This window comes from Oxyura jamaicensis, chromosome 19, assembly GCF_011077185.1.
Source record: "Oxyura jamaicensis isolate SHBP4307 breed ruddy duck chromosome 19, BPBGC_Ojam_1.0, whole genome shotgun sequence".
In the NCBI taxonomy this organism is placed as follows: Eukaryota; Metazoa; Chordata; class Aves; order Anseriformes; family Anatidae; genus Oxyura; species Oxyura jamaicensis.
In genome coordinates this window covers 9762562-9784497 of record NC_048911.1, presented here as the reverse complement: position 1 = coordinate 9784497, position 21936 = coordinate 9762562, and the positions used below count along the sequence as shown (strand labels likewise).

Here is a 21936-nt window from a genome sequence, read left to right as displayed (position 1 = left end):
TACTGGACCAACTATTAACTTAGCTAGGGCCTGGGCTTGGGTTTGTTTTTGTTTTAATTACAGTCTATATAATTAGTTCCCAGCATGTTGAGGTAATAGAGAGTTGCTCCAGCAAGCTTCCAATTTCCTCATCTCATTAGGTTTTTAACGTGATTATTAGTATAATAATCAACTATGATGATTTCTGTTGTAGCTTTTCACATTCTGCGATTTGCAGGGTGTCTTGATTGGCTAATTTAGGCAAATTATTTTGATTGTCTTGATGATGGTTGGTTGATTAGAACACAGCAGGGGTATAATTCTTCTGCCTAGGAAATGGAGCACTCTTTTTGGATTTTGGTACCAGAGCACCGAGAATTTTTGTGTGTGTGCACATCCAATTATTATATTTGCCCACAACACTAGTCAAATGCCTTGAAAGCAATTACGTTAGGGATGGAATGAGCATGGACGACCCTAGGCAAAATTGGCAGCGTGCAGGGGGCGTACAGGTAGGAGGGATTTGGAAGAGAAAGGAGGAACACGAAGTGTCCTCTGTGTGCTGGTTTGGTCAGAGTACAGCCGATCCTTGCAGCCTCACCTCTGGGCCTGTTGCCTGAACTTTCAGGCAGGATTTCCTGAACTGCTGGCTAGTCTGAAAGGCATGCTGCAGTCAAACACAGGTTATGTTGTTCAGCTGAGAGCTATCAGGTGACTTGCTGGGGACTGTTTTTTATAGGAGGTAAAGATGATTTACTAGGTGGTTACTCCTAGCCTTAAAAGCTGTGTTGCTCAGTGGAGCCTTATATTCTGTCATTATTCACTGGTTGCACTGAGTCAAGCTAGGGTTGCTGTCCTTCATTGGCAGTGAAAATGTGACATCAGGTCAGATACCTTCTTCTTCAGGTCAGACACCTTCCTGGTAAGTTCTGGCCAGTTGTGTGTGCTCTCTCCTCTCACCTTTAGCGTAGGTGGCTGGTATTCCCCCTGTTGGCACAAAGCATCCGTAAAAGTTCCTCCACCCAGTGAAAGTAATTCCAGAGAAGTGAATGGCTTTGCTTGGATGGAACTGGAGGGGAGAGATAGAAGGATGCTGTCTAGTCTTGTTATCTTCTTCTAAGACATGCAGTGCACCACAGAAGGATGTAAACCCTTCACAATTGGGTAGGATTTTATCTGTGCAATAGAATAGCAGAGAAACCTAATCATATTTGTGGGATGTTTGTAGGCTGCTATTTAATGCACGAGTATAAAGTTATTTTATTACAATTCATTATTTTCCTTGGGAAGAGAATATTTCTAGCAGTAAAGATACAAAGAGAGCTATTGAATACAGATCATTGTTTTGTGTACATCAGCTTACATGATAGGGTGTTAATACCCTTGTGCATCTCCCAAACATTTCCACAATAACTGTAGTAATCACAGAACTAGAAGAAGTTTCCCACTACCGTGCCTGGACAGTTCGTCTTATTGTCTGTTGACAATTGACAAGAATAATCAAAAGCCAGTCAAGTAGCATCTATTGTATTGGCAGCGAAGACGGGTCTAAACGGCCTCTGCTGCCTTGTTGAGGGTAACCTGATTTTCCACCACTTGGTGATGTTGAAAAAGTAGCTTGGAACAACTTCTATTATCTCCTCTGCTGTGGTGCTGCTGCAGATCTGATCAAGTGGCTTCCTTCTGGGGGACTAACTTATTATTTTTATTTTCTAACAGAGAGAATTTCCAAAGTTCTTCACGTTCCGTGCCCGGGATAAGGTAGGTTGGACATCCTAAAACTCTTTTTCTCGAAGCGTTGACGCTGTCCTTCCCTCCCGTGGCTGTTCAATGCCAGTCTAAGAGGGAGCTACATCAGCCCAGCCTCACTGCGTGGTGTGGTATCATCTCCTTCCCACACACAGCAAGAGTGTCAGTAACAATGAGGAGTCTCTGCTAATGTAGGATAAAAATTCACACATTCGGAAGCCTGACTTGAAGCTTCCGTTTTTGTGGATTTTATTGGCAGCATAACAAGGGAGGTGAAGAAGCTGATTCAATACCAAAATTACTGGCTTCTGTGAAAAAGAAGTTCTTGGGAGAATGAGCTTGAGAACTTGCTGCCTTGCAGTTTGTGTTCTACCCTCAGTATTTCAACAATTTCTTTTGAATTTTTAGCCTTTTAGTTAAATACGAAATGTTATTATGTTTATTGTCTAGATTTCCCCATTCTCAGCATTCCACCTTGTTAACCCACCCTCCTCTTTTACATCCTTTCTTTCCTGCATGTGCTGGGTGCCTCCAGTTTGAAGAAGATAGAATCTACCGGCATCTGGAGCCAGCTCTGGCCTTCCAGCTGGAGCTGAACAGAATGCGAAACTTCGACCTCACTGCCATCCCGTGTGCCAACCATAAGATGCACCTCTACCTGGGAGCAGCGAAAGTTGAAGTAGGAACAGAGGTGACAGACTACAGGTTCTTCGTGAGGGCTATCATAAGGCATTCAGACCTGGTTACCAAGGTGAGTTTTGTCAGAATACAAGCAGGTCGGCTGGGTCTGTGGATCCAGGGGGTGGGAGTGAAACTGTCTGTGACTGCGATCGCTCTGATAGAGGGTTGCACATCCTGCTGAAACTGCTGTAGCCTATTTTTGCAGTCAAGTCCTTCTGCAGTTTTTTAAACACTGTTTACTTGGGCTGTGATGTTTGAGTAGAAAGTAAATTATTTGTTGACAATGTCTGGCAGGAAGCCTCCTTTGAGTATCTGCAAAATGAGGGAGAGCGATTGCTTTTGGAAGCCATGGATGAGCTGGAGGTGGCATTTAATAACACCAACGTGCGCACTGACTGCAATCACATCTTCTTAAATTTTGTGCCTACTGTCATCATGGACCCATCAAAGGTATGGCCTCTTCTCCAGCCCTGAAGTGTTTGTTCTTCTTGGGCTTACCTCACCAGAATGAAACGGTTGTTTGTTGTCTTTTTATGCTAGCCTCTGGGTAGAGCTCGTAGATTGTTACTACCGCAAAGAAACAGAGTAATGCCAGGGGTTAACCTTGAGTCTGCTGGGATAGCTTTGTAAGCCTTTCAGGTAAAAAGAGCTGTTTGCAGGAACTACTTCTGGTTGTTTGTTTGTTTGTTTTTCTTTTTTAGATGTGATGGATTAAAATAGATACCTTAGGTGTTTGTTTGTTTCTTTTTAATGGAATTTAAATTAAACTTTAGAACGGTAAAAATATATTTTTGTCGGCCAGCATTTAATTGTAACACGTACTGGTTACCAATACGTTCCTGTGTGATAGACTGAAGTTAAGTTTAAAAATCCTTTTGCTGCTGAAAACATAAAAAAGTAGAGTCATATACATAACTGATGGATGTCTCTAGCGAGAGACAGTCTTGATGTTGAGCTGCTAAACCAGCTTCTTTTCAAAAGCAGAGGGAATAGTTTTTGTTTTAGCTAGTTAAGGCAAACAATTAGCTTATTTCAAGTGAGGAACCTCTTTGGAAGTGAAGAAGGAGGAAAGCTTTTCTACCAATCTATGAATGAGTATTAAGTGTGAGATTTTAGAACTAGCAGTGTTACTCCTATAAAAAGGAATTGTCCTTTGGACAATGCAGTTAACTTCCTTTTTTAAATTAAGAACCAGTTTATCAAAAATAATGTTTTGTGTTTGAATTATACTCATTTTTTCATAGCATTTTAAATAAATCCTCTCTCAGGGCATCCAGAGCCTTCAGTCCTCAGGCACTTCAGAGGAACATGGGAGCCAGGAAGCCTTTAAATGTATACTGTGGCTTTTTCCTGAGCAGCTGTGGAAAGGGGACTTTTTTGGAAAGAATGTTAAAAGCAGACTATAAATTGCCTTCTTTTAATATGCGCAATTTGCCAACAGTAGTATATTATGAAGTTTAATAGAACAGCAGAAGGCCAAGCTCCAAGTAGTAATTACTTTGTTGATTTAAAGCACAGTACCGCATGTGCAATGAAACATGATTATTGTGCGTATAAGTGCTACATAACTGTTTGTCAGGGATTTCACTTTCTGCATTTTGTAGTTCTTAGCTGTGCGCTAGGCTTGCAGGAAGAAAGGTCAATGAAGGGGAAGCAGCAGGCATGCTGTGCTTGGCTGGGGTGTGAGGTGCCAGGAGGAAGAAAGGATGGGAATCCAGTGCTGGCCCTGTACCTCAGTGGTCCCTGGAATTTGAGTTGAACTCCCGTCTGTCTCAAGGGTTGTTAGGGTGAGAATGGACCCCACTGGGGTCTGGTAACAGCCCGGGCCATGCGCTGCAGCTTGGAGCTTTGATCTCCTTTGTTCTGGTGCCCCTCCTGTGTGCTGGGTGCCTCTTAGAGCAGCAGAATGGAGGAGGGACAAAGGTGGTGGATGCGTCCTGAAATTGAGGGATGTTCTCCTTGTGTATTTTAAGATTGAAGAATCTGTGCGGAGCATGGTGATGCGCTACGGGAGTCGCTTGTGGAAACTCCGCGTCCTCCAAGCCGAGCTGAAGATCAACATTCGGTTGACACCAACCGGGAAGGCAATTCCCATTCGTCTCTTCCTGACCAACGAGTCAGGCTACTACTTGGACATCAGTCTGTACAAAGAAGTAACGGACTCCAGGACAGCACAGGTGTGCTTCCATGTGGCTGCATTGTTTCGTGAACAAAGTATTTGGGGAGGGAGGGGGCATATTATACCTGGAAAAGCTCTTCTGTGGTTTGCTGTGTTTCCAGGTAATATAGAATTGCCATTCAACTTTGCCATAGAAAGGAGAATGTATTGTTGGGAAGATAATCTTGCTAGAGGCATGCAGATGTACAAAATGCTCCACGTTTGGTAAAAGTGCATGTCCTCTAATTGTTTTGCGTATGCCTCGAGGTATTTGTACATCTGTTTTCCTCCGTGGCAGAGTGCTCAAAAAAGTAATAGAAAAGTAATCACCGTTGATACCCATCCTGCAGGTCATCATCAAAAATACTATCTGTTATATGCTTGCCTGAATAAGTAGAGAAAATCTGTGAACTTTATTCTAAATTCTAAAGGTATAGGAAATGACTTGGGTAGGATGCTATAAAACTGTTGAAGGTGCCTTTATGTCATTTCTATTAAGCATAATGGGCTCTTTTGTAACCGCTGTGGCTATTCAGGTCTTTGTGCTTTTCATGGCACAGGAATATTGTGGTTAACTCAAATACTTGCATATGCTAAAATACATGGACCAGAGGATACATGAAAAATATTTAAATACAGAAATGTTTACATCTCCCTCTCTCATAATCTCTCTGCCATGCAGTACTAGCAACAGAATAAATCACTTGGGCAGTGTTCATGTGGAAAGCAGAGCGCTGAGTCACCTTTTCTCCCCCTTCTCCATTTAAATTTTTCCAGCAAGCTGCCTGGCTGTACAGCCCGTCCAGTTCTGGAGATCCTAGAACAGATAGTGTCCGTATGCTTTGCTTCATTTCTGCTTCTGAGTGGAGATGAGGAAAGAAAAGGGCATTTTAATAATCTCTGGTAGCTGATCTTGACCCTCAAGTTCCATTAGTCACTTGTGAAGGTCACCTTTTCTCTTAAACTCTGTCTCTGATGAGCTCTCTGCTTTTTTAAGGGTAGAAGATTGTGCTTGTGTGTGTACAGCTTTTAGCAACTTTTCCAATATTTGATATTTTTCGGGATATTAAACCAGTTCTATTTAAACATTCAACTGTTAGGAATTACTTCAGTTAACTGTTTGAGTAGTTGAGAGGAAGGTTTGTCTTAAAAAGAAAAAAAAGACGCCTTCAAGCTTTCTGAGCAACTGTGATAGATTTCCCCTTTATGACTGAGGTTTATTAGGAGCAGTCTGTATCTGTATATATTTTCCTGTTTTTTTTAGAGGGTTATTTTGAACTTATATTCAAATTATCTGAAAAGGTTTCAAAAATTACTGATCTACCAGGTGCTTGCTTACCTGGTACCACTTGAGATTTTTGAAAAATGGAAAAATGAATTGATCATGAGAGAACGACCCCTGATCTCTTGTTCCGCGGTTTCTGCAGTGACGAGTGGCTGTGCTGACCTCAGTACAGGCGTCTCCAGTTCCTGCAGAATCGATTGGAAATTTTCCAGAGGTTTTGGGAATTGTGCCCCAAGTTCAGTAACAGTCCCTAACACAGGCACTGTCACGAATGCTTGTTGTTCTGAATAAATATTTCTCTCATTGAAGAAACTATTTCATGGAGTTTGTGAAGACTGAAGAGAACATGACCTTTATTTTGAATCTGAAAAACTGGAATAGGGTTTATTTACTGAATTTTCTCTCATGTGGAATTCATCAATTAACTTCCCTGCAATTAGAAAAAGGCCCGTAGTTTACATGAGATCTGATCACCATTCTGCTAAAAACAAAACAAAACCACAAAAGAACCCCAGCAAACTACTCGTGTTGCCTCTATCAGACGTGTTTCAATCAAGCAGCGTTTGTATGGTGGTGTCCCAGTTAAGCAGTGCTCTTCGTGTTTATTTCTCAGTTGAAATAGATTTCCTTCCGAGTCCTGGCTGAGTGGAATATATAGTGCCATGAAGCATGGCAGCTGATAATTCATGTTGCTACTCTGGGAAAATCTTTTAAACTTATAATATCAAAACTTCAAGCCAAATGACATATGCAAGTCTTGACCTAGCTTCCATGATCAGTCAGTGGAGATACGGATGCAGTGCTGTTCGACTCCATAAATAACAGAGTTCTCCTCTCTGCTCCCAGCTATCACAATCCATCGGCACAGATACGGTGTCAGGGGAAATACTGGTGAATGTGAAGTCATCTAAGTCACGGGCTTGTTTCTGTGGGGATGTAGCTCTGCTCACTTTGCCTTCTGCTGTGATTCAGTAATAAGTCAGTGGTGCTCAGATCCATGCCGTTATGGTCCAGCACTGTCTCCAAAGGGTAGTAATGCATGATGAAGCACGGCGTTTCAGGGTATGTGAGCATTAACATATTATATTTGTAGAGAACAGAAACAAGCCTCATCAGTCTGGAATATCCAGATGATTTTTGTTAAAATACGGATGGGATAGGTCTGAGGAACCAGCAGGTTAAATCGTAACTGGTCGTGTTTTGTGCTGCAGATTATGTTCCAGGCCTATGGGGATAAACAGGGGCCACTTCATGGGATGCTGATCAATACCCCGTACGTGACCAAGGACCTGCTTCAGTCCAAGAGATTCCAAGCACAGTCTTTAGGGACATCCTACGTCTATGACATTCCTGAGATGTTTCGGCAGGTAAGTGCCCTTTGTTAAGGCCTCCTGGGTTGTGCTAAAGTTTTGTACCTGCAGAGTGCTTCTGTCTGTTGCCACCCTTGCTTGTCAGGGAAAAGAGTGGCCTCAAAAGGCTGTCATTGGTTCCCCAGGGCATATGCAACCATGGATTGATTCTGCTTTAAAAAAAAAAAAACAGGATTCCTTATACGCTGTTGCTGTAGATCCGTTAATAAATCTAACAGCAGAAGTTGAAATGTAAACCGTCCTGGATTTCTTGTTTGTTCCTTTGTTTTACCGCCCTGTTATCCAGCCTTTGTAGGAGGTCGGACAGTGCAGGAGTGATAGTGCCTAGGATAGGAGTCATACATTATTAAATGTGTTAATGAGTTTCAGAATTGATTGTGTATCTGATTTGCTGGGTCCTGTCCTGAATCACATAATTTGAATTATGCTAATCTGGATGAAACCGTGTTTCATAGCTTAAATTCCAAAATAAGTGATGTCCACTGAATACTGTCAGTCAAAATGGGTGATGGGGGATTCGGAGTGTTTTGTCCTGAATACTAATTCACAGTAGATTGAATAATAAAGATGTTTGCAGACGATACTCTCAACAAGAATTTGTCTTTTCATCCTATAGTCTTTGATTAAACTCTGGGATTCGATGAATGAACACGCATTCCTGCCAACACCACCGCTGCCGTCTGACATACTAACGTACACCGAGTTGGTGTTGGATGATCAGGGCCAGCTCGTGCACATGAACAGGCTGCCGGGAGGAAATGAGGCAAGTTGCACTTTCTTTATGACTACTTTTCTTTCCATGTCCTGCAGTATATTGTGTCTTGGACTGGGTTTGACAATTGTAATGAAAATTTACCAGGCCAGCCACAAAATCTATTCATTTGGTCTTTCATAGATGAAGTCTCACTCTTGAAAATGGGATTTTTGTTTCATTAAAAATTAATACCTTCCATACAATGGGTATTTTAAACTCTGTTGTAAATGATGATTCCATTTCAAACCTGTTCCTATGCTATTTTTTCCTTCATAATTAAAAAGTGCTCGTTCAGCTATTGCAGGTAACCGGGGTTTATATTTGAACAAAATATGTTTTACAAAACTAAATGGAAATGTTTTCATTTGCTTAAAAAATGAAAAACCAATTTTATGCTTTCCATTTAAATACTCACCTTGCAGTATTTGTGTAGCACACTAGCAAGGTGTGTGCAACATCCCCCTCTAGTGAATGATTTCCTTGGGACTAACAAGCTGCTAATGCAAAAAGTAATAGAGTTACTCCTTCGGCTCAAGCTGGAGGAGGCTGAACTGTGGTGATGGGCTTTTCCTGGTGTGTCTTTACGTTAGCAAGCCGAAGGCTGCAGCATTAAAATGGCTGGAGAATAAAGCTAACTAGTAACAAGGTATGTTTATTTTTTTGGTCCAGGCTAGGTGGGATTCCTTAACTGAACGTTTCTGTGGTAATTTAAATTTGAACAGCTCTAAGTGATGGAATCATTTTTTTTTGGCATTGTTGAACGGTGCCTTTTACCAGATATATAAGACTTTCCAAAGTTCTATTCTTACATCAAAAACATCAAGTTTAGTGATGAGAGGAAATAGTTTTTTTATTTATATTTATTACATATCTCTTGTCAGGGGAAGGTTTTGAAAAAAATGTTTTCAGATTGAACCTAATCAGTAAATGGTGACTATGGGAACACTACTTTGTCCTTTGTTGGCCTATAGAAAAAATGTCTTAACTAGTATAATTATACGTGAAATGAATAATTCCCTGCATTCTTAGTGAAAGCTGAGGCAGCGGTGCTGTGGAGGCTTATGCCATCATCTTTCTCTCTTTCTGTACTCTCATTCAGCATTTGAGTGGATGGTGGCTAGGGAAATAGCAAAGTCCCTCAGGGATGTAGCTCTGTTCTTGCTGAAATTACAAGCACAGAGCTGCCTGGGCATGAACATGTAGTGTTTACTCTGCCAGTATGAATACAAATAGTCTTATTATAAGAGATTCTGTACCCAAAGACCACCAAAAAAAAAAAAAAATTAGGAGTTTTTTTAACCCTTGGTAGGCGTAATTGTGCTCAATCCGAAAACAAATGACCTGTCCGTTGTGGTGTTGCTATCTCGGACATGGGTGCAGGCCCTTTGCAGGCCCTTCTGTGGCGGGTAGGCCGAGGGGTTGAGTGACTGGAAAGTAAGACAGAAGATTATAAAACACAACGTACCCCACATTTTTCAGTCTGCTGAAGATCATTTCTCATGGAGGTATATGGCAAATTGTACCCTGCCTTTTAATGACTTCCCAGAAACGAGGTGAGGGGCTGGCTGTGGGTGAAGTCCCAGCCCCGGGTTCGGTCACGGGGAAGCCCAGCGAGGTGGAACCGAGGAGCTGCTCCGCGCGCTCCCCCAGAGCCACACCGCTAAAAGCTGCTCGTGCTCAGCTGTCAGCCAGGCCTGTCGGCACCTAGACGAGTTACTGTAGGACCATGTGCAGCTGGAATGAGGTTTGAGGCGTTAGTATTGAATTCTGTTACCAATAGCCACTGCACACAATAGCGCTCATTCACACGTGAGAGCGGTCAATCTGAGGAAGAGGTTCCAGCAGCAGGCTGAAGGACAGGTGACATTCAAGGGGTGACGAGCTGCCGAACAGATTCATTCCTCCCTGCTGCACTTTCTTTATCAGGATGAGCCGACTCTAGGCTTTTATGGTTTAATTTTGTTTGGCTGAGGAAACATTTTCACAAACGTGCACTCGAGTTTCTCGTCCCAATGAAGATGGCTGCAGGGGTGGAGGAAGGGACAAGATGCTAGCTAAATGCAGGGCATGAGCCTTTCCTTTGTTAGGGCTGTAAGTGGATCCATTCTGCTTTTTTGTGATCAGTCTGCACAGCAGCTGGGCAGAGAAACACAGCATCTTATCCGCCAGGGAGCGGAGATCCTTGCAGTAATCCATCTGTGTGGCAGTAGCTGGTGGTATTGCACAGGGAGAGGAGACATGCCATGAGGAGCTGGAGAAAAAATGTTGGTTCTGCACGTCCTCCATGCGATACAATGGTGAACCATTCTCAAAACACGGCACGTTTCGTTGGCTCTCTAAAATTGTCTGAATTTGTTAGGGAGAAGTTTTGTCCTCAGGTAGATGTATTTGACTTCAAAATGCTAAAAGCCCATACACGCTGAGTGCAGGGGAGGTGATTCCCAGGGAAGGATGATTCCTACCGAGGGGGAGTTGGAGCTGCCAAGCTTTGCAGTGGCTTGCTTGGTAGCCTTAGTCAAAGTTTTCACTGCCTCAGTTTGGTTGTATCCTAATACAATGGGAGTACTTTGGGGTGTTGTGAGGATAATTTAGACAAACATGTTTTAAGAGTCTTTGACATTATACTTGCTAAATAAGTGTTATCTTGTTATACAGTGTTTATTCCCTCAGTTTTGGTTAGTAGCACTGTAATGGTCAGTGCCAGTGGAGCCCGTGGCCCAGAGCTCTCACCAGAGCTGCCAGGTGGAAGTCTTGTTAGGAACTTTCCAAGTAAATGTAATTTTTTTTCCAGCAAAAGTTGCTGATTTTCTGAATCCAAAATCTTCTGAGAAGTACATTTCTTACTAAACAGGGAATTTCTGACTGTCACAAATACAGCTGCTGTTGAGTGCATTCAGGCTCCTATTACTGTTCTGCGTGGCTTAGATCAGAGACTCAACCACATTCCCCCCACTCAAACTATTCCCCCGTCCAAGTGAGAGCCTTACCACTGCGGTATCAGCTGTGCTGAGGTAGGGCTTGTCTTCTCTGTTGGGGCTGTGCTACACGGTCTGAACAATTACATTTTCTCTATGTGAAAAGGGGTCAAGGCACTCTTCCTCTTAAAGCATTCAGCTCAGCTGAGTGCCTTAATTGTTTTAGCTAGCTGGCGAAATTGAGAAGCCGGCATAAAATCCAGGAGATTTGTGGGCAGCGTGTTCAGCTGGATGTCAACAACCGAAGTTGCAATCCCTGCTCTAATACGGGGCGCAGAGCGAGAGCTCGAAGCTGGGAGTCTCCCACCCTCGCAGAGCTTGCAAGCAGTGTTCTGGGCTAACCTGGCTGACGCTGTTTGTCTGTGTTTTCAGGAAAATCTGTGAGATGGGAAGTATCAAGAACTTTCACAATACAAGAGGTTTTTCTCCGCTTAGCTTGTGACCACTTCATGTAACCCACCACCTCATTTGGCAGTAATTATCTCTTTGCTAGTAGTCTCAACAAAGAAGCCAAGGACTTAATGGACCATGAAAATACAACTTGCTATTTATTCCTAGACAGTGCTTGCTCCTTCTGAGCAGAGGATCCCGTGCCTTGTCACGGCCACGCGGGGGAGCTTGCAGTGCTGCTGGCCGGGCCGGCTGCTCTCGTAGCCCAGAAGACATCGCTAATGCTGGGCCTTTTTCCAGTCCCTTGCCCACGCAGCGCAGCCAGAGGTCTTGCTGAAACGCATCTGCTGTTTCTTTGGACTGCAGACAGAATCCTGGATGTTGCCTGGAGCTTTCTGCTAGAAGGTGTTTGTTCCGGATCCTTCACACTAAGCTCATGAACCGTCTCCTGGTCTCTAGTTACCCTTTCTTGTGTGCCCTCTATGACTGATCTGGCTGCTTTGGCACCTCTACTTACATGCGAGATTGTTCCAATAAGCTACCATAAAACTTCAGTAAGCCAGCACACTTGACAAGACTGAATTCGCAGCCCTAAAAAGTTAAGAACAGTTTGTAAATAATTTTCAGAGCTGGTGGCTATAGAAGAGAGCTGAAGGAGACAGTATTTTTCCAGCAAAATCAAACACCAGTCAATAGCTCCCTTGTAATGCTCTGGAGTGCATTACTGAATAAAGACTGCGGGACAAACGGGCCGTAATTTAATGCATGACTGTGAGGATGTCCAGAACTAAGCACCAGAGGATGCTCAGCCTGTCTCCAGTCTAGGATAGACTCAGACCATTGAAATATGCAGAGTTTATGTAGGTGGAAGGAAACAAAATCCATTTGCATAAGACTACAAACAACTACATTTACAAGTGTTTTTAAGAAGAGAATTTTATGTTCATACCATTGCCTAGATGCTTATCTAGATTACGCCACGAGACTTGTATCATTCCTGCTAGTTTCATTCTTAACCCAAATAAATAAATAATCTGGAAGCCTTTCTGTTTAGTGGCACAATCATCCATGATTCTGGCTAAGATCTTTGTTACAGAGTTGTGTGATTGAGACTTTCTCCTCTGCTGTTGGGAGGGGTGGGTTTGGAAGCATGCAGCACTGAGTCCTGTTGGCAGAGCGTGAGAGCAGCCACGGGCACCTTGGCGTGTCCTGCTCTGCAGGCGGCTGTCCTCGGGAAGCTGCACCGGCAGCTCGGCTCTGCCCTGCCTGTCTTCGAAGCCTCTGATGGTGCTCTGCGGTTCTGTGGCTGTGCTAGAACAGGGAAAACTCAGTCTGAAATTGTGTGAACACAGGCACACAGCGCTAGATTTCAGGAGTGTACAACTCGCAGGGTATTTAAAACCCTGTTCCTTGCAGTAGTTGTGCTGCAGACACAAGCTGTAGCGTAGTGACTCCTCTTCAAATGCCCCTTGGAGATGGTTTTGTTCAGAAGATTAACATATTGGCTGAAATCTTAGTGTAAAAAGGTAATTCCCTCAGCCTGATGGAGAACCCAGTACGTTACTTGCCATTCCCGAGTTGGGCGTCGATGTTTTCCTGTAGCCCTTTATGTGTCTTGACTACACTTTACGGTGATCCTTTGGCACCAGGACCGCACCATCCGCTGAGAAGACCCAACAAATCTGCAAGGGCGAGGAGAAAGCGAGCGCCTGCAGCAACACCCCACGTTACCCTTCGTCTCATGCGGTGTCCCTGCAGAACGTGCCGTTTTCCCTGTTGGCACTAGATGTCACAGTTTTTCCTTCTCTGTAGCGTGAGGTTCAGAAGCGATCCGCAGTCGGAGCTGTGAGCTGCAGCGGCGGCAGGCACCCTGTCCTGTGAGCGTGGCAGGATCTGGCCAGGTGAAGCTCGGGGTGGCGGTGGGCAGAGGGCTGCTCAAACACCGCTTCGCCGGCTCCCCGCACCGCCTGCAGCTGCCAGGTGGAGCTAATGAATTTTATACAAGCAGAGCTGAATAGTCGAACTGCACGTTCTGCTTTGTCACCCCGCGTTCCTGCATTTTATGACAGGCACAGGGTGTTAAAGCATCGGCCGGGCTGCCTCCAGCAGGTGGATAAGGTGGGGAAGGCGGGCAGTGTGTGCTGGCAAAGTCAGTGAACCCCCGGGAAGGGGAATGGGAACCATCCAGGCAGCTGCTTCCCCCACCCCCAGCCCAGCACTGCTTTCCCCAGAAATTACCGTACAAACAGTTGTTTCTCTTTGTATTTCCCAGTCCTTTTCTTGATGAGTTTTGGGAGCAGTCCTGACCCGAAGGCTCCGGTGGCAGTGGGAATGGGTTTAAATAACAGGGAAGCCGGACAACTATCGGTGCCGCACAGCGAGTGGTGTCTCCTCATCTCAAACGCTCATGGTGCAATTTCAGAAGGTGATCCTCCTTTGGCAGAGTAATTTTAGCGCCTTTCAAGGAGACGCTCGGGTGTCACAGGGAGACGTGGGGGTAGGGAACAGACACGTTTTTGTCAGGCTGCAGACTGTTATTTTGGGAATGTCTTGTGACAAGCGGAATACAACCTCAATTAACAGAGGGTCCCCCAGCATCCCTGAAAGCTATTTTTTCCCCACTTACATGCCGAGATCATTTAATAACCTAAAGAGTAGGGGGTGCGGGGGGAGGATGGGACTGGTGGGGGTTTCTTTTGGGTCCTGTTGGGGTTGGGATGGATGCGTCGTATCGGTCCGTGGAGCCTCTGCTAGTGAGCAGGAGCTGTGGAGCTGAGCACGAGTACTCCGTGCTCCCTTGAATTGTTTGAGGGGTTGATATTCCTGCAGGTTGGTGCCCTCGGCGTGCTGTTTCTCACACTGCTGTAGACACAGAAAAAGGACTGATTTTTAAAAAAGCTCCATGCATGCTGTAGCAATACTGCAAGTTTGGGCTTTGACAAGGCTTTTCTTAACAACTGGAGGTTATGAGCCTCTGATAGGCATCTCTGAGCTAGAATCTATAATTATTTAAAAGATGAATTTTTGAAGTTTCTAAGAATATAACCCAATTTTCTTGAACTGTTCTGAAATCCTCAAATACCTGCAGTGCTAGAGCACAGCTTTTGTATTTTGATGTAAATGTTTGAAGCCCTGTATACAGAAAGCTCCTCATAAAGGTTTTCCATTGGTCTCTGTAACCCATCGGTCCCCAACTTCACCAGATGCAAACTATTTCAGCTCAAGTTCTCAAGCTTTACGCCCTGCCTCAGGAGAAGTTATTTATTGCTTTGTTTTGAGAATTGCATCAGAACTACTTCTGTTTTGGTGCAAAAGCGGGCAGAGCTGCTCCCAGTTAATTCTGAGGGCTGGGACAGGAACTTGAATTTGATGGAGAATTTGGTTGGGGTTCAACAAGGTGCCCTTGGCTATCCCCAAGAGACGTGGTTCCAGCTTCAGACCTTGCAGCACACAAATGTATGCGGTAAAAAGGAATTCTGCAGCCTTCGGTGGGCTTTTTGAGCTTTCCTTTTGGCGCTCTGCACGCCCACCTCAGTCACTGAGCCTCAGCCAGCCCTTTGCTGTCTCGCCATCCGAGAGCCGCTTGGTGTGGTGAGAGGAACCCAGGCAGGAGGAATTCAGGTCTCGCTCCTTTCAAGAGGCCTTTCAGTGCCGCTACCTCACAGCTCTGTGTACCGGTCCCCTCTCTATCAAGGCACGAAGTCTGAAGGCCTCTAGCAGCCCATCGTGCCCTCCTTGTTGGAAACAGAATTTTGCAGCATTTGGGCGCGTAGAAGAGCAGAGAGGCTTTGGTACAGCTCTGAGATTCTGGGCATCGGGCTCATGGTGAAACAACACTTGTTAGGGCCACATCAGGTGACATTTCTGGGGATGTGTTTGTTCGCTTAATGAAACACACCTCGTCCAGGACTCTGCAGCAGACACTGGCTTAGCTTCTGGATAGACAGAGGTTGGGAAGGGGGAAGAAGGCACGTGTTGCTGTGCCCCGACAGCGTCACAGTGTGGGAGCACGGCAGCAGAAATGGGGTTTTGTTCATGTCCAGCTGCAGCACTCCCAGGGCCAGGCTCCACAATCGCTGCATCTCCTCTCTTGCCACATCTTTAGCACATGGCACACAGTGATGTACAGCCGTGCTTGCATTTTATGCGTATTTGTAGCATGCAGAACATCGCGCACAGCTGCGGCAGAATGGGAACCAGACAGCGTTTTGTGCCAGGGTTCTTTAGGTTCTGCTGTCCAACCTCGAGGCTCTTTGAGACCCACATCCAGCTCTCCACATCTGGAGGTGAACAAATAAAATGCAGCATGGCATAAAGTACCTGGGCTCAAACATTATCCTTGTTGTGAGAGAGAAAAAAACAACACACCTGGCACGGCTCGAGCACAGATGCTGACACAGACCGAGCTGTTCCAGCTTCCATCAGGTTTTATGTCCCCTGCACCTCCCCAGGAGTTACAGGTCCTGCAGGGAGGAGCCCGGGGGGCTCCTGCTGCCTGCAGAGCAGCCCCACGGCGCCGGTCTCCCTTTGCTCAGCACCGTCCTGCTTTCCAGGGAGCCTGCAGCCGGTCGCTTCCCCGTTCCCCTCGCTGCCTGTTGTCAACAGCCCCGGCTGCCACTGGCAGTCAATTTGTAACTGCATCAGTGTGTGCATTCCCGGTCACATCGATAGCGCAATTAATGTTGAAGTCAATTTTGGTGTTAATTTTAGGCCATGATTAGTGTTGACACTGGGTGTCAAACTAACGGCGTTTATGAGCGCCATGAAAACGAACCTTAGTTAATATCATGTTTTTACTATCCGTTAATGGCTGCATTAAGGCAAAGATCCAGTGGGAGAAGGTGTGTGTAAAATTATATATATAAAACTTGGGCGTAATGTATGTGTGTCAGGCAGCCCTGCCTTGCCGGTGCTATTCAGGGAGCAAATGACATCTGAGCACTGAATCCTAATCACAGTTCGGAACATCAGAAATAATGATCACTTCTGATCGGGGGTTGTGAATAATTCATCCGCTTTGATTTCCACGTTCTGTCCAGTGATACTTTTCAAACCAAATGTGTTCCTACAGGAGAATAATGGTCCCACTTCTTATGGAAATACTGTGGCACAAATCATTTTGCCAACATAAAAACAGTTAAATAAGACGGGTCCTGCTTTTATTTTTTCCTCCCTCTCTTCTTCATTCCCGGGCGTGCTGGGAATAGAGCTGTGGCAGGAGGAGCGCTTCCAAACTGTGCTGCCTCTTGAAAGCGCCCGGTTTGAAGCCCCTGCCGCTTACCGTCACCCTTTATTGTTCCGACTGCACTCTTAGGTGATTAGCTCAGCCTGTCTAATTAACCTGTGAACTCTCCGGTTTTTGGCATGCTGCCGTTAACTTCAGAATCTCGCATTTTTTTTTGTTCTGCTATCCTCTGCCACACAAATCTAACCAGAGCCTTACGTGTTCGTACCAAACCCCCTGAGCTGTGCCCTGTGGTTTCTGTTGCCGGGTAAATGGCACAAAGCAACTCGTACAAACGCGCCAGTTCATCCAGTGAGGCGCTTTGGCTCTTTCCTTTTCTGAAGCCGGATGAGGCTGTTCCGTATTCATCAGTCATAAAGTACTGGGGAGTTTGTGTTTGCTGTGCCCTGGCTGTGCGTAGGTTTTCTTAGTCTGCTAACGAGAATTAACAGAAGGGATTTTATTTATGAGGGGACGCATGATCTCAGTCTAGGGAGCTATTGCAAGACCTCTGCCACAATGTGTTTTTTCTGCATAGGAAATGCTTTTAATTTGGCTGTTTTCTCTACTAATGTCAAAAATCATCAAGCTGGTGGAAGTGAAGACAATCTCTTACATCAGGATGGGCAGAGACAGCGGTGGGGCTGGCCCTGGATGCTCACCGAGCTTGGTCACGAGTCCCCTGGGACCTGGGGCAGGCGTGAATTCAGCTGCCTCATGAGAACGGAGGACGCTGGTGTTTCCTTGCGCTATGCTGCCGTCATTGTGCAGCTTTCTGGCAATGTCCTTGTGCCTTCCCACCTTCACTGCAGTGACAAGTATTTAGCGAATACAGAGCCCGAGCAGTTCTCTTGTTGCTCGTGCTTCCCGGCCTGCTCCTGGCTGATGGCCTCGGCGCGGCCGTAAGGAGGTGGCTGCTTGGACAAACACCTGGGAATTAGCCTTCTGTACGAGTTTACGGCGCGGTTCTAAGGAGAATATTACCCCGGTGGGTTTCTGTCAATAACTAAAAGTGTTTTCTGAGGTGGTATCGGAAAGATTTCAGTAGTGCCCACTTCGGGGCTTTAGCTGTGGCAGATTAAAAATAAGCCTGCAAAGCAGCGACGAGACGAGCTGCGGTAGGTGGCAGGGTGGGGGTGTCTCTCCGAGGCTAATCTTGAAACCTTTGCCTTTGGAGCTGCAGGCTTCTTTAACCTGCTGTGTCTAATTGTGAGCTTGCCCCTAGTTGAGAGTCAGGTCAGAGACACAACGTGCAGCCCCCGGCATCTCTTTTCCTGCAGCAGTGAGGTCGGAAGGACAAAGCTGACGTTTCTTCTCCCTTTTTCACCTCTGGTCTTTCTTTTTCTGCTATCCAATAATAGAGGAGCAGAAGTCCAAGAAAGCCCTCTGGCTATGTAGGTTTGGTTGGGATGAATTGGGTTGCTCTTCCAGACTCCGGACCGGCTGTCTGCGTGCTCCTGGTCTCTGTACTGAGTAACTTTTGCTCTACGTGCCTGAGCACAGCTGCATCCAGTCGTTTTACAACGTTTTGCCTTTAATTTTGCAATGACACCGAAATTTCAGCGAGGCATCCTCTGATCTTTAGGGATTTATGCTGTGTTTGGGACTGCGGCGGTGTCTCCAGACGCTGCAGTTGGGTGCTAGGATGTAACGGTAAATCTGCACATAGTCAGAAGCAAACAAACAAATTAATCTCAGGTGACGTCTCGGTCAGAAAAGCAGGGGATGGAACTGAGACCAAGGAGAAGGTGAAGGGAAACACCGTCTTGCTGCTAACCTGCAATCTCAGCTCTCAAAAGGGGAGGTGGGAGGGAGGGATCTGCCGGTAGCCGGCTGTAGTATTTTTGGTTGCTGCCTGCTTTACTTCCAGTGACCCTTTGATTAATTCCTCCATCGTCTTATTGTTTTTAATGAGCCTATTATGGCATATCTTACTGCAGATGCTGATTGGATCTCAACTGTGTCTCGTGCCATTTTGATTTGGATTAAATGGCACATATCTATCTGCTGTTCTCCCCTCTCCCCCTCCCGATTTAGTTCATCACGTGCAGAATTCAGAGTCCCCACGATGAGCTTCAGCCCTCCTGATTGCAGGGGCTGTGCAATCGGCTTGAGGAATGTGTACTCAGAGCTTATGATCCTTGGGCAAGCGGAGACTGGGTGATGCATGTGGCTTTCAGGGGACGCTGCCATTTCCATCCGTTAATGGCTTGCAGCGTGGCCAGCTCCCCAGTGCAGCGACACGCGGCCGCTCAGAGCTGGGAGACGTGGGGTATGGATGCTGATCGGCTCCAGAGGATGGGCCAGAAGAGATGATCCAGTGGCTTTAAAGAGAAAAATAGGCAGCTAAAAGCATTGCTTGCCCAGAAGGTTTGGACAGAAACTGCTGCAGTATCTGGGAAGGAAAAGGGAAAGAGGCAGAGGAATGAAAGAAAGACAAATAAATAATGGGGGGGGGGGGAGCTGTGAAATAAAAGGGCTATTAACTGAGGGCAGGGTGAGAGAGAAGCAGGGTGCTGTGGCTCCGAGGTGACACCGGGGCAGAAGGTCAGGAGCTCTGTGCAGGATGTCCAGCCGTAGCCGGGGGCTCTGAAGGAACGCAGCGCCCCGCGAGAGGGGCGATCGCAGACTGTGGCTGGGCCTCTGACAGATCCCTGAGCAGGGAGAGGCAGGGCCGGTGTTAACATCTTGAGTAGGAAGAGAGCAAGAGAGGACGTGCTCCAGTGACCGTGAAAGGCTCGAGCCCTGCCAGCTGTGCTCTGCGTGGGCAGCGCGTGTCGGAGCTGCTGGTAGCGCAGCTCCCAAAGAGAATTCAGAAACGCAGTGTCCATGGGGGAAATGGCCCTCGTGCAATTCCCTGCTTTCACATCCTGAACGTGTGTAATGACTTCTTGTTGTTCTCTGCTCCTGGATTGCAGATTGGGATGGTAGCTTGGAAAATGACCCTCAAGACCCCCGAGTATCCAGAAGGCCGCGATATCATTGTCATTGGCAATGACATCACCTACCGGATCGGTTCCTTCGGGCCTCAAGAAGACATGCTGTTCCTGAGGGCTTCAGAGCTTGCCCGAAGCCATGGCATACCCCGTATCTACGTGGCTGCCAACAGCGGAGCCCGGATCGGCTTGGCCGAGGAGATTCGGCACATGTTCCACGTTGCGTGGGAGGACCCGGATGACCCATACAAAGTAAGGAGGCACAGGAGTAAGAGGATCAGCTCAGAACGTAACCTTTCTTATACACAGCCTTTCTTATACACAGAAGTGAGCTGCATGTTTGCCAGACTGTTAGGTCCAACGTTGCTATGGGATCTCTCAGGCAGCAGGACTGGCATCCAGAATGATTTAGTGCTAAGTGTTGAAAGCATCCCCGGCTTTCACTGACCTCAGCTGGAGCTCTGAGGTTGAGACCCGATGTCTGTATCACTCTCACATTAAATTCTGCTCCCTTGAAACTCTTTTTGGACGGGTTACTGGGGATTGAGAAGGGCCTACCGTTGGGAATGAGATGAATGAGCTGTTTTTTTTCCCTACAGGGATACAAATACCTGTACCTGACGCCTCAGGACTATAAAAAAGTCAGTGCTCTGAACTCAGTTCACTGTGAACACGTGGAGGACAACGGAGAGTCCAGGTAGGCACAGACATGTCAGAATGGAAGGCTTTCTGTTCATCCTCGGGTATACGAGAAGGTGATGCATGTCATGTCCTTGTCTTCAGCTGCAAGGCCGTAGCTCTGCGGTGTCGGGACGTGGAGCAGCAGAGGGCAAAGCTGTGTCACTCAGTGCCTTGCTGGAGGCGGGGCTGTGCTGGCACTGTGCTGGGGTCCAAGCCGTCCCCGAGGGTCCTGCAGTGGTAAAAGCTCTAACAAGATGACGATTCCTGCCCAGGGACTTGCAGTCTGAATTTTGAAAATTACTTTTCTGGTAGACTCCAGAGTAAGGACAGAAAAATCCATGAGTGAAGGCCAAGGCCTCCGTGCGGTCTAGAGGGGAAGGAAGCTGTGAAAGAAAAAAGTAAAGAAAAGAGCCGCATTGTAATCTCTTGTCCTATTTTTTTGTTCCTTTTGGCTACATTCTCTTCCTTTCCTGCCCTTTTTTCTATAATCAGACTGCTCCTCACGTCCTGTGGGAATGACAGAGTGCTTTTCGTGGGATTCCTCTCCCTTGGCATTTGTTCTTTGCAGCGCTGCTCTGACTGCGCATACATCGGGCTGTTCGTGGTGCTCAGCGAGGCTGCAGAATGAGCTCGTGTACTGGTCCTGGATGGGTTTTATGCACATTATTCTTCTGAGCCTTAATGATATTTAGTCACTTTTCATTTTCGTTGTATCAAACCGGTTCAGCAAATCACTGGACCTTGTGACTCAAAGGCTGTACGTGTCTCCCTCAGGTATAAGATAACAGATATTATCGGGAAGGAAGACGGACTTGGAATAGAGAACCTCAGAGGATCTGGCATGATTGCTGGAGAATCATCTTTAGCCTATGACAGTATTATCACCATCAACTTGGTAATCCCCCACTGCTTTCTGTTCTTCAAACTGTATCGTCTATTTCAGCTCAAAATCCTGTAGTGCTATCCAGAGATACATCTGGGATCAGACTTTTGGTTGATGTAAATTGGCTCGTGTAGGCTTTGAGTAACACTATTTGCACCGTTACGAGGCTGGATCCATCTCAAACTAAATTTAGAACACTTAGAAAAGAGCCGTTTGGCTTCACGTCCGCTCAGTCTGTAAGTCACTGCTCCTCCTTGGTTCTGAATAAAATCCGTAGTGTTCAGCTAACGTGTTCTACACCACAATAGGTCTGGAGTTCTGCAATGTAGATTTTATAACCCTGTAATACAAACACTACCAGTTTTATCTAGACATTTGAATCAATAGGTTTTGGCTGTGTGGTAGGACAGAAATCAATGTGATTTTGTTTCTTTCCTTTTTTTTTAAGGTTACGTGTCGGGCGATTGGAATTGGAGCTTACCTTGTTCGGCTCGGGCAGAGAACTATCCAGGTTGAGAACTCTCACATAATCCTGACCGGCTGCGGAGCCCTTAACAAGGTAAGTTTTTACATTTCAGTCTTCAGAGCTATCTGAAGTGAATGGCTGTTTCTGTGAGTTCTGCCCGAGTCTTAAGGAGCTGCCAGCACGGTTGTTCTGGCGGGTTCCTTTTGCTGTTAGCTTCTGGAAGAGCTCTGAATGGGAATCCCAGCGGCTGAACCTACCCTGGTCAGGCTCCTCCTGATCAAAATGAGAAATGACACAGGGCAGATCCAGGAAACTTTCATGACTTGGCAGTCCTTTTCCTTTATTTTATTTTATTTTATTTTATTTTATTTTATTTTATTTTATTTTATTTTATTTTATTTTATT

The 21936-nt window shown here is 46.0% G+C and overlaps 1 protein-coding gene across 1 annotated transcript in view; it reads left to right on the top strand.

The window, feature by feature from the left end:
• ACACA (acetyl-CoA carboxylase alpha) overlaps nt 1–21936 on the top strand; it is a 113150-nt gene that overhangs the window by 53795 nt on the left and 37419 nt on the right. The window contains exons 35-44 of the mRNA XM_035343442.1: nt 1699–1740; nt 2264–2479; nt 2704–2859; nt 4383–4586; nt 7064–7219; nt 7839–7985; nt 19484–19753; nt 20101–20198; nt 20957–21077; nt 21514–21624. Of these exons, the coding sequence (XP_035199333.1) occupies nt 1699–1740; nt 2264–2479; nt 2704–2859; nt 4383–4586; nt 7064–7219; nt 7839–7985; nt 19484–19753; nt 20101–20198; nt 20957–21077; nt 21514–21624 (1521 nt within the window). The remainder of the gene's footprint in view (nt 1–1698; nt 1741–2263; nt 2480–2703; nt 2860–4382; nt 4587–7063; nt 7220–7838; nt 7986–19483; nt 19754–20100; nt 20199–20956; nt 21078–21513; nt 21625–21936) is intronic.